The sequence below is a fragment of the Sarcophilus harrisii genome, chromosome 5 (genome assembly GCF_902635505.1).
Source record: "Sarcophilus harrisii chromosome 5, mSarHar1.11, whole genome shotgun sequence".
NCBI classification, from domain to species: Eukaryota; Metazoa; Chordata; class Mammalia; order Dasyuromorphia; family Dasyuridae; genus Sarcophilus; species Sarcophilus harrisii.
In genome coordinates this window covers 18959454-18972281 of record NC_045430.1, presented here as the reverse complement: position 1 = coordinate 18972281, position 12828 = coordinate 18959454, and the positions used below count along the sequence as shown (strand labels likewise).

The following is a 12828-nucleotide window of genomic DNA, read 5'->3' as shown; positions in this document are numbered from 1 at the left end:
GGAGAGACAAGTCCACGTACAAATATATGTGGAATAAATATAAAGAGATTAATTACAGGGTAGTTGGGGGCAGTAGTAGTTGGGGATGGGGAGAACTAAGGAAAAGAGTCAGATAGAAGATGGTTCTTCAGCTGACCATGAATGAATGACTTGGTCCATGGCCTCAGGAAGCCTGAAATGTAATGGCAGCATGAGGACAGACCCATGAATAAGCCTAAACATAAAAATGGAAGGCCATTAAAAATAATATCTGCATATTGAGCAGCTGTTGAATAGAGATATAAATTGAAGCTTGTGTATAGACACAGTGGATAGAGTGCTGGGCCTGGATTCAGGAAAAACTGAGTTCAATTATGAAATCAGACACTTAATAGTAATATGTGATCCTGGGCAAGTCACTTGACCTGTTTGCCTTAGTTTCTTATTCTGTAAGATGACATGCATAAAGAAACAGCAAACCACTCTAAGTATCTTTGCCAGGAAAACTCCAAATGAAGTCATGATGAGTTGGAAGTGACTGAAAGATATAGGAAGAATGATAGAGATGTTACTAAAGGAACTGGTTTGGACTGGATGGCCCTGGAGGTTCCTTCTAGTTCCAAGACCCTGTGACTTTCTGTGAATTGAAACAAGAAGCATGAATCATGAGGGATGAGTATTGGATATGGATCCCCTGCTGCTCTAAACTTGGGCCAGTCGATTTTCTTCAGACTTTGTTTTTTCCTTTGTAAAATGGGAATGAATTGTCTTTGTTTGGACTATCTAAGTTTGAGGGTCCTTCCAGTTCTTATACTATAACCTATCTATAGCCTAATAGGAAGGAATTATCTGTTGGGACTCCTTCCCTTCTAATATTCCCCCATCTTAAAGTCGTTGGTCTCTATGTTCCCTTTCAGTGCTAGGTAGTTCTGCAGGTGAGGTGAACCTAGGAGGGATTTACTAATGAACTAACCCTCAGGGAGATGTTTGAAGAGGAGAAGGAGAATTCTAAGTTGAAGACATGTTCTGTGTAGTGGACCAGAGAGTGTTTCCAATCATTAAAGCCTCTCCTGCAATTAAATGAGATGTCAGATAACTTGAACTCTTTCAAATTGAAGATCCTGCTTTTTTCCTTTTCAGCCTAATAAAGAATTTGTCTGGGAAATGAGGGTGTCAGAAGAGAAGGACCTCTGAGTCTCTTCCAGGTCTCAGGCTGTGGGCCATCAATTTCACTTTCTTTTCCACCATCTTTAGCTGTGGTTGGTATAAAGGCAATCCATTCTGGGCCTATCAATGTTTGGAGGAGGAAGGGATGGATCTTTGATGTGCAGCTAGGGCTTGAAGCTTAAGGATGAGGAGGAGAAAGAGGGGGAAAGAGAAGGGGAAAGGGAGGGAAGGAAGAATGGAGGGAAAGAGAAATGAAGGAAGGAAGAGAGAAATGTATAGCAAGATAGACAGACAGACATACACAGAGAGAGACAGACATATTAACAGAGAGACAGAGAAAAACAGAGAGACCAATTCATACAGACAGACATAGACACAGATATAGCACAGAGACAGACAAGAGACACACAGAATGAGAGAAAGATAAAAAAGATAGACAGACAAACAGATAAAGAAAAATGTTTGGAGCAAGGAAGATTTGGGATACATGGGATAGATGGTTTTGAATTTCATTCCAGTCTTCCACTAGAACTATGAAAAAATAACTAACACAAACTTAAGAGTTCTCTGCTGATCTGTAACCTTCATTAATAATCCATTTGAGAATTTTGCCAGGGGGTAACATCAAATTCACTAGTCTGTAATTTTCAGAATGTCTCATTATCCCCTTTCCATTTTTCTCTCTTAAAAATCAGTCGATCCATTGACAGCCATAGAGCAGTCTTGGGTTACAACAAGGCTAATGGGTTTGGAGCAAGGAAGATGAACTCATATTCCGTTTCTGATACTAGCTGTGTGACTTTGGACAAGACTTTAATCTCCCTAGGCCTCAGACAACTCCCTAGGACTTATTTACTAAGCCATAGATGGACCGGGATGTATGTTAGTAGAGAGAGACCCTGTTCCCAAGAGGTCCCCCACTGCTAACAATTAGTTGCAAATTCACCTTAAAGAATTAGTGAGATTTTCTTGTAGGGAGACTCTGGAACCCTGCAGGGCCTGCTGGAATGTATTTCTATGTGTCTGTGATTGGTTTTCAATAAAAAGTAACCCACGGGACTCTATATATAGCACCTTTGTTGTTAGAATCCCAGATTTCCTTGAAAGATCAGCTAAAGTGTCACTGCCTACATGAAGCCTTACTTGATTCCTTAGCTTCTATAGAGTCTTCCCTCCTCACCCTCACCCTGCAATCTCCTGCCTTCTGATTACTATTTATTTTGTATATATAAGCGTGTGTGTTTTCCCTCTGGAGAATGGAATCTCTTTGAGGGCAGGGCCCATTTCTCATTTGCCTTTGTGTCTTTACAGTGCCTGACACATAGTAATCCGATAATATACATTTGCTGATAAGTTGCTTAATTTGTATTAACTTATCTGTGTCCACACTGTAACTCTCAGGAGATGGGGAGGAAGGACCATCTCCAATGACTAGCAACATTGTGTCTGGCACAAAGATTTCTCAGTTGTTTGATCCTCAGGAGGAATAAAGAGCATCCCAGCTTCTCCATTCTAGGCTCAGAAAGAACATCATTCTAGATCAGGTTTTTATGGTAATTGTTGTAATCTTCAATGCTTCTAAAAGTTAGTAGGAGTAATAACAGTTTCATTTTACACATAATATATTTCCTTTGGCAAAGCATGGCGTGTGCTATAAATCTCCGGCTGCCCTGCTTGTTCTTCCCAAGGGTGGGAGAGCTCATGTTGCCAGAATGCTTTACAGCTAACTCACTGAATGGTTTCCTTCATGAAAACCCTCGCTAGAGTTAGGTAGTACAGTAGGATCTCCCTCATTTTACAGAAAACAAACTGAGGCTAAGTAACATGTCCATAATCCTATAGTTTATGAGTGACATAGCCTGGATTTGACCTCCAAATCTAGTGTGTCCTTTCTACTGATTGCCAGGTCTATTTTTACTTTAATTATTGAAATAAAAGGAAGCATAGTAGAATGGATAGAAGGGCAGAATCAAGAAAACCTGGGTTCATACTCTTAGATGCTTAGTAGCTGTAGGACCCTGGGAAAGTCACAACTAACATGTCAGAGCCTCCATATTCTCACCCATAAAGTGAGAGGTTAACTAGATTACCACCAGAGTTCTTTTAGATTCTATATCTAGGATCCTTGGAATCGTGTGCTAAGGGGCAAAGCTGCCAAATCTGTCCCTTCAGAAATTGTCACTTTCTGATAATGTGGAAAATACCAGTCCTTTATAACTGGCATTTAGTCTAGCTCAGGGTTACTTCCCTTCCCCCCCTTAATAGTATTTTATTTTTCCAAGTAAGTGTAAAGATTGTTTTCATTTTTATAAGATTTTGAGTTTCAAATTTTTCTCCTTCCCTCCTCTTCCTCAAGACAGCAAGCATTCTAATAGATTATATATCATGTTAAGTATCATGTTAAACATATTTCCTTATTAGTCATGTTGGGAAGGAAAACTCACAACAAAAGGGAAAAGACATAAGAAAAATAAACCAAAAACAAACTAAAATAGGTGAAAATAGTATGCTTTGAACTGCATTGAGATTCCATGGTTTTTTTCCCTTTAGATGTAGTTAGCATTTTCCATCACAAGTCCTTTGGAATTGTCTTGGAGCATTCAATTACTGAGAAGGATTAAATCTATCAAAGTTGGTCATTATATATGGTTGCTGTTTTTCTTCTGGTTCGGCTCACTTCACTCAGCATCAGTTCATATAAGTCTTTCCAGGCTTTTCTGAAATCCTTCTGCTCCTCATTTCTTATTAGCTCAGGATTTCTCAAGCTGGAGAGTAAGAAAATTCTGTCCTTTTGTTCCTTCTCTTCATCCTTCATTTACTGAGGACCTCCTATGTGCAATTTACTATGCTGGCTGCTTAGAATACAAGGAAAAGGTTTAGAACTATGCCTGGCCTGCCCCTAAGGACCATGGGGCCCTTTCTAGGTGACTTGCAGCTAAAATTTTCCATATATTAATTCATCTGATAAACATTTATTAAGTACCTCCTATGTATTAGTCATTATGTCAGGCAGTGGAGATACAAAAAGAAGCAAATCCCTGATTTTAAGGAATTTACAATTTAATGGAGTTGTCTTCCCCATTCTAATCCTGAGATTAGGAGCTATCTCAATTCTCTGTTTATATTCCCAGGATTTAGCACAGTGTTTGGCATACAGTCGGTGCTAGATAAATGCTTTAGTCATTAATTAATAAAAGTTTATTGTTTGATTGATTGATGACTCAAGGATCAGTGAGCATTTAATAAGTGACAACCTGTGTATCAGACACTGAGCTAAAAGCTGAGGATCCCCTCCTCCCCAAAATGGAAAAGGTCCCTGCCCTCAAGGACCTTACATTCCATGTAATATACAAAAAAAGTTATTAAACAGAGATAAAGTATATAAATAAATTGATTAACAAAGAGATAAATTAATAATGCATGACTGAATAAATAAACAAATGAACTAATAAATATCTGAGGGAAGGGAATGGTGAGAGTTAGAGAAATTTAGCAGGAAAAGTTTTATGTAGACCGTACTTGATCCCAGGTCTTTTTGATTTCAAGACTGGTGTACTATCCACTAATCCATACTGCCTCTTGGGAAATTTTCTATTCCTGCTTATTTAATTTTGTCTAATTATTTTTTGTTCTATTGTTCAAAGAGTTAGATCTTTGGATTTCTAAACCAGACATCCAGTGGGGTTGTCAACTATCTCAACTTTGTGTCAGCTTTGATAAGCCTGTCATATATATTTTCAACTAAGTCATTAACAAACATTTAGACGAAATTAAAAAATCCTTCCCCCCTCCCCTCCACCTCATGAGCTTTTTGTTTGATATCTATCCATTAATCAGAATTCCTTCGGTAGATAAACACCGTCAGCCAGCTCTGAATCGACCTCATTATGCTTTGTTTCTCTATTTTTATCCAGAAGGGTATCATGAAAGGCTTTGCTGAGCACTTCATTTGTAAAATGAGCGAGGCTGTACTAGAGATGACCTCAGAGGTCCCTCTGAGCTTGAAATCTATGAGCCTGGTTAAAATGCAGCTTTACCACCTCTGCATCATTTCCCTGTTCTATCAGTCAAGTAACCTTAACCAAAAAGGAAATGAGGTTAATTCAGCATGACTTGTTCTTAATGAACCCATGCTGGCTCCTAATGATCACAATTTCACTTTCCAAGTGCTTTCAATTCATCCGTTAATAAACCGATTCTAGAATTCTGCCAGGACTTGAAATCAATTTCACTAGTCTGTAATTTTCAGAAACCATCAATTTCCCTCCTCCATTTTGAAAATCAATCAATCAGCAATCAATTACACACCTATTATGTACCTATGCAGAAGATGGGGAGAAATTCTGATCTGAAACCTTGGATCATAGGACTTTTAGTCCAGGGCTTTGAGAGCATCTTGGCCAACAAAAACCATGGCTGGGGAAGGGTAAGTAACTTTGGTCATAAGATTACAAAAACAGATCTGGGAGGGACCTCGGGTGCCATTTTGTCCAGTGCTCTGATTTTAGAACACAGACCTTAGGACGTTTCACTCACACAGATAGTGAGCATTAAAGGTAAGATTTGAACCCAAACTTGTGTTTCTGCTTTTGTAGTTATGGATAGAAATCAATTTGGGAGAAAAATAATTATAATTATTATATAATTATAGTGATAGTTATCATTTACATAAGGCTTTATACATGTTAGATGATATGCTAAGTGCTTTACAAATATTATCTCATTCGATTCTTAAAACAACTCTGAGAAGTAGATATTTTTATTATTACCCATTTTACAGATGAGAAAACTAAGACAAATAGAGGGTTAAGTCACTTGCCAAGTTTACACAACTAGTAAGTGTCTGAGACTGGGTTTGAATTCAGGCCCAGTATTCTATACACTATCACTGAACCACCTAGCTGATTTGGAGGTACTAGTTTGAATGTAGGAATAGAGATTTCTGAAAAGATCAGAAGGAAGATGTCAAGCCTGGGGAAACATACCCACATATGAGAGGGAATGGAGGAACGAAGTGACAGAAAGAAGACAAGAGGCAGGACCACCCCCACCCCAAGCCTAAACAGCTGTTTGGTGGTGGCAGCTGCAAATTGAGGGTGAAGGGGAATGCATACATTGGCTCTCTTCCTGTCCTGGGCTTTCCCCACAATCCAAACTCTCCGGCTCCCTCCAGACTTTCAGATTTGTGGCTTTTCCAAGAGGGAGTAAAATAAACTGTCGGCTTCAAAAGTTTGATGTGAAATAGGAGGGAGGGAGGTATGGACTCTGCCTTTCTCTGGGGATGGATGATGTTTAATGAAAAAATTTGAAAGTCATCGATTTAGCTCCCCATATATTACTCTAGCCCCGGGGAAGGAGGAAAAAGTGCTGTTCCCTATTTATTTTATGACTCATATGCTCCATGAAGGCATCTGCCCAGTTGCTTCTTATATATCACAGAATCATAGGGTCTTCTTTAGATATTTATTAACTCATTTGTTTACTTATTCAGTCTTTCATTATTAATTTATCTCTTTGTTAATCAATTTATTTATGTACTTTATCTCTGTCTCTCTTTCTGTATTGTGTCTCTCATTCAACTCTATGGGCCTCAATAGTCTCAGAATGAAGGACTGGGAAGAATCACAGGGTGCTAGATTTAAGGCAGGAAGAGACCTTAACTTCTTTTTTTTTCCAGATGAAAGCACTGAGGCTTCAGGAACCTGAATAACTGGTTTCTCCCCCTGAAAGGTCACATAGGTAGCAAAGATGGGATTAAAACTCCAATCCTCAGGTTGGAAACCCAGCATTCTTTCTACTAGTGATGTCACAAGTCAAATTGACCATGTGAATTTAGACAAATCACCCCCTCCCCCCATGGAACTCTAGATCATCAAGAGCTGGATGACCCCCGAGGCCATCTCTAGATGAAATGTCTTATTTTTTACAGGTGAGGAAACTGAGATCCAAGGAAGTGAAATGCTGCCCAGAGTCACATGGGGATAAATGACAAAAGCAGGATGGCCCTTAGAGGTCATGTGGCTTAACCTTTTTTGGGTCTTAGACCCCTTTCACTGCCTGATCAAGCCAATAAGCATTTATTAAACACCTACTGTATGCCAGGCACTGTGCTGAGAGTACAAATAAAGGCAAAGGACAGTTCTTGGCCTGGAGAAGCTCTCCATCCAAAGTGGGAGACAACATACTTCATACAAATAAGACCAAAACAGGATAAATTGGAAATAATCTCCAAGGAAAGGGATCGATACTAAAGGGTAGTGAGAAAGGCTTCTCGAAAGAAGTAATATTTCAAGTGATATATGAGAGCATCAGTGGGGAGGGAGAACTTTTTAAGTATGGGAGATCACCAGTCAAAAGGCACTAGCAATGAAGTCATTGTCACTGGATCATCTGATGAAACCCAGGGACCGCCCCTTCTCTGAATCATATTTTTAAGCGCATTGAATACATTAGGATTGCCAAGGAAACCAATTCTATTGAAATACACTTCTCCAAATATTCAAAAGTCAATTTCATGGACTCCGGGTTAAGAACTCCTGATTTAGCTCGACCTTCTCATTTTTCATCTGACTAAAGTAAAGCTCAGAAAAGGTAGTTCATTTGCCCAGGTCACACAGCTAATTAATAATAGAGTAAGAAGCCAAGTTTCTTGACTGAAAGTTTAATGTTCTTTCTTATTCACTGCAAGTCCTTTGAGATGAGCTGCCTCATTTAACACGAGGAAAATGAGAAAAATGAGGGACTATGACTTCTCTACGATGACACGTTGAATTTGTGGAAGGAGGAGGACTAGAATTCAGGTTTCTTGGCTCCCGGTATCAGCGCCCTTTCTACTTAGCCTCGGTATTTGGAATGAATTTAAATCATTATAGACCAATGAATTATGTAGGGGAAGGGAGGGGGAACCTGGCTTCCCTGCCAGGACCCAAAGTATTGCCAAGTCTAGAAGCAGCCACATAGCTGTGCCCAGTTCCAAAGGCTTGCCCCTCCCCTCTCTTTGGTGAGGGGCCAGGCTTCTTCCACTGTTCCTGGCATCGGGATATTTATTTTCCTTTATGGAGAAAGCCCTTGTTCCTGCTCTCCTCGTTGTTGACGGAGAAGCTCGGTGTCCATCAGGGGACCGTAACATCCCCAGAAGGAAATTTACTAATAATGAAGGAATGCTATCATCCAAAAAGTGAGGGCATTGATACCGGACAACATGTGCTGGAACGGGCTTCCCACACTCACTGGGCAATTAATTTTGTGGATTTCTCTGAGTTACTGCCGGACCATTAAGGATGGAAATATAATAAAGTCAACTACACTAAGGCAAGGCCTTCAGGAGACCTAGCAGATTTCCCACCATCTTCCCTCCTCCACAACCTGCCCCTCTAACCCACCGAGTTCACATTTCACCAGCACAAAATGTCAGCACTTTAAGTGAGACTGATGGGTTCCTGTTGGTTTCTCCGAGTCATACTGGATGATGGGCTCAATTTCCTTCCCCCTCTTATAGAAAATTGACTTTTTCATTTTCAGGCACATGAAACGGACAGCTTTGACTTTGGCTGATTGTCCAGAAAACATTTAAAAATGAAATGAACCCAATATATGTCCTTCCCCTACCCATATACCCCCAAATCACCCCTGTTAGGGGACTTTTTGGAAAGCACATTTCTCCAGTGAAATGCTAATAATTCATTGTTCTGAATCTCCAGAGGATGAGCTAAAATTCTCAGACACTGTACAGGAACTTAATAAGAGGCACAGAATTGGATTCCCTGTCACTGAATGAAAATGGACTCCAAGTGTCTCTTTCACTTAAGGCTTAAGTCTCTAGCTCCCAGAACTGGCCCACCAGCTGCAGTGGGAGGGGTTCTGTTGAAGCAGGTGGTTTCTGAGAGAGCCTTGTCACACAACCAGCAAAGCTATGGCTCCAGAGTCAAGCGGTTTAATTTACACTAACTTCCCGGAGGCTCTGTCTTTCCAAACAGCAAAATTCAATTTTGGATTCAATCGATAAACAAAATCAATGAATCGATCCATCTAGCAACAAACATTTATTAAACACCTAGAGTATACTTGGTACTGTGCTAGGCTCAGGCAATCAGTTATTAAGGCCCTAGTATGTGCTAGGCATTGTGTTAGGTTGCTGAAGATACAAAAACAAAAAATGAAACATTTCATTCTCTGAAGGAATTCATATTCTACTTGGGGATTGATAGTAATTAAGCAACATGCATTAAGTGCCTACCGTTTACAAGGTGCTGTAATAGATAGATATTGAAGATACAGATAGAAAGAATGAAGCAATCTCGAAAGAAAAGATCTTTGTGTTGGGAGAGAACATCAGATGGTCAGAAGCATTTATCAAAACATATTTTCATTTTTATTTATTGTTATTGTTATTTATAAAGACAAAAATGAAACAGACCTTATCCTCATGGAGCTTATAGTTCGCTGCATTTCATGGCCAATCTTGAAGAGGCATGTGCCAATTTTCCACGTATTGTGAGAGTGATGGTGACAGCATCATCGGTGATTTTGGAATACACGTGCTTATTTGGAGTCTTGGGGATGTACTATTTCTAAGTGCATGTGGAACTAATGGCCAAAGCTCACATCAAGTGCTCCAGGATTCTCCTTGAGGGCACCATCTGTTTCACTTTTGGTTTTATATGAACCAGCTGCTTTCAATGTCTCTATTCCTCTTCAAAAATGACCACACTCTTTCTGACTGACCTGTCTTCAGAAGATGAGTCCAGGGATTAATTTATTTTATTTCTCCCCACTTAATAGTATTTCATTTGTCCCCAATTATGTGTAAAGAAAGTTTTCAACATTCATTTTTATAAGGTTTTGAGTTCTAATTTTTTTCTCCCTTCCTCTCTTCTTCCTTCCCCAAAATGTCATGCAATCTGATATATATGAGCAATTGTGTTAAACAAATTTCCACATTAGTCATGTTGTGAAAGAAGAATCAGAACAAAAGAGAAAAAAACATGAAAAAGGAAAAACAAACAAAAAAAGTGAAAATAGCAGCTTTTATTTGCATTCAGACTTCATCGTTCTTTCTCTGAATGTGCTCAGCATTTTCTATCACAAGTACCTTAGCATTGTCTTGAATCACTGCATTGCTGAGAAAGACCGTCTATCGAAGCTAATTATCCGCACCATGTTACTGTGACTATGTATAGTGTTCTTCTGGTTCTGCTCACTTCATTAAGCATTAATTCATGTAAATCTTTCCAGGTTTTTCTGAAATCATCCTGCTCATCATCTCTTAGAGGACAATATTCCATTACATTCATATATTGTTCACAACTCGGTCAGCTATTCCCAATTGATGGGCATCCCCTCGATTTTCAATTCTTTGCCACCACAAAAAGAGATGTGTAAGTGTTTTTAGACATGTGAGTTCTTTCCCCTTCTTCATGGGGATCTAGAGATCTAGTAGCAATATTGCTGATCAAAGAGTATGCACAATATAGAGCCCTTAGGGCTCCAGAAGGATTAAATCATTTTACAATTCTGCCAACAATGCACTAGTGTCCCAATTTTCCCACACCTTCTACAGCATTTATCATTTTCCTTTTCTGTCATATTAGCCAATCTGATAGGTATGAGGTGATACCCCAGTTATTTTAATTTGCATTTCTCTAATCAATAGTTATTTAGAAGATATTTTCTTATGACACAGAAAGCTTTGATTTCTCATATGAAAACCACCTGTTCATATGCTTTGACCATTTATCAACTGGGGAATGACTTGTATTCTTATAACTTGGACTCAATTCTCTGAATATTTTAAAAATGAGGCCTTTATTAGAAACGCTGACAATAAAACTTGTTTCCCATCTTTCTGTTTTCTTTCTCATCTTGGTTGAATTGGATTTGTTTGTGCAAAACCTTTTTAATTTGATGTAATAAAAATTTTTCCTTTTCCATTTCATAATGTTCTCTATCTCTTGTTTGGTCATAAATTCTTCCCTTTTCCACAGATTTGACAGATAAACTTTCCCTTGTTTTCTTAATTTGCTTATGGTATCATGCTTTATGTCTAAATCATGTACCTGTGTTGATGTCATCTTGGTATGCAGTGTAAGATATTGGTCTATGCTAGTTTCTGTTGTATTATTTTCCAGTTTTCCCATCAATTTTTATCAAATATCCCAGAAGCTGTAGTCTTTGAATTTATCAAACAATAGATTACTACAGTTACTGACTACTGTGTCATGTGTACCTAACCTAATTCACTGATCCATCATTCTTTTTCTTAGTCAATAGCAAATAATTTTGATGACTGCCACTTTGTGATATAATTTTAGATCTGGTATGGTTAGGCTACCTTTTTTACCTTTTTTTCATTAGTTCCCTTGATGTTCTTGAACTTTTGTTCTTCCAGATGAATTTTGTAATTATTTTTTCTAGCTCCATAAAAAATTTTGTATAGCACTGAATAGGTAAATTCATTAAGGCAGAATTGTCATTTTTATTATATCAGCTCTGCCTATCCATGAGCAATTCATATTTTCTCCAATTATTTAGATCTGGCTTTGCATCAAAAATGTTTTGTAATTGTGTTCATATATTTCCTAGATTTGTCTCGACAGGTAGACTCCTAAATATTTTATATTATTTACAGTTTTTTTAATAAAGCTTTTTTATTTTCAAAACATATGCATGGATAATTTTTCAGCATTGACCTTTGCAAAACCTTGTCTACAGTTATTTTAAATGGAATTTTTCTTTCTATCTTTTGCTACTGGACTTTATTAATGATATGTAGAAATGCTAATGATTTATATAGGTTTATTTTAAGGACTGTAACATTGCTAAAGTTGTTAATTATTTCAAGTACTTTTTAAGCTGGTTTTCTTTCTTTTTTTAGATATCAAGATAACAAGTTTATTTGGAGAAAGCAGAGAATAAATAGGCCAAAGAGGACATATTACCATATGTCCTTCAGGGACTTCAGGGGCAAGAGGACGATTTTCATATTGAGAGAATTATGGGGTTCTTTGTGGAAAGGGGAGTTGTTCTCTTCATTCAGCATCATCTGGACTAGCTCTTCATGGTTGATTCAACCGTTGCTATCCTCATGCCTTGCCACCAACATTTCCACTTCTGTCATCTTCTCACCCAGGGTGATGAGGACCTATTGGATTTCAGCTCCTATGACTATGCCATTCCCTTCCTTATTAAACACCCAAAGCCCCTCTACATAGTCCTCATGGATTCCCTGGTCCTTATTTTTTACTACAGTTTGCAGCGTTGGCAGAAAATGTTTGAAGTCCAGCAGCTTCACATTCATCTCATCACTCTTGGGATGCCCAAAGACCTTGAGTGCCTCAGTATTGGTAGGATTCTGGCCCAGGGCTTGCATCACATCCCCACACTGGTTGTATAATATCTTTTCATCTCCTGTTTGGTCAAACAGCTGGAAAGCTTCCTTGAACTCTGCTGTCCAATTTTCCATGAAGTTACACATCTTGGCTGTGCAGTCCTTTGCTCTTGCTGCTGCTACTGCTTTAGTTGATTTTCTAGGATTCTCCAAGTATACCATCTGCAAAAAGTGATAGTTTTGTTTTCTCATTGCCTGTTCAACAATTCAATTTTTTTCCCCAGTAATTAATTTCCATTTCAGCCTAGGAAAGAAAGCAGGAAGTAGAGAGGAGAGAATGAACAGAAAAAGTGGAA

At 38.5% G+C, this 12828-nt stretch overlaps 2 protein-coding genes across 2 annotated transcripts in view; one reads left to right on the top strand and one right to left on the bottom strand.

Moving 5' to 3' along the window:
• The window catches only part of BTBD11 (BTB domain containing 11), a 322211-nt gene that overhangs the window by 27611 nt on the left and 281772 nt on the right, over positions 1 to 12828 (top strand).
• Positions 12029 to 12619, bottom strand: LOC105750680 (myosin light polypeptide 6-like). Its single transcript, XM_031938942.1, has one exon. The coding sequence runs from the start codon at positions 12617 to 12619 to the stop codon at positions 12287 to 12289; it is 333 nt and encodes a 110-aa protein (XP_031794802.1). The 3' UTR covers positions 12029 to 12286.

Bases quoted from the DNA above. Each gene is read 5' to 3' on its own strand.
- LOC105750680 (XM_031938942.1), bottom strand. From the start codon at position 12,619: ATGTGTAACTTCATGGAAAATTGGACAGCAGAGTTCAAGGAAGCTTTC.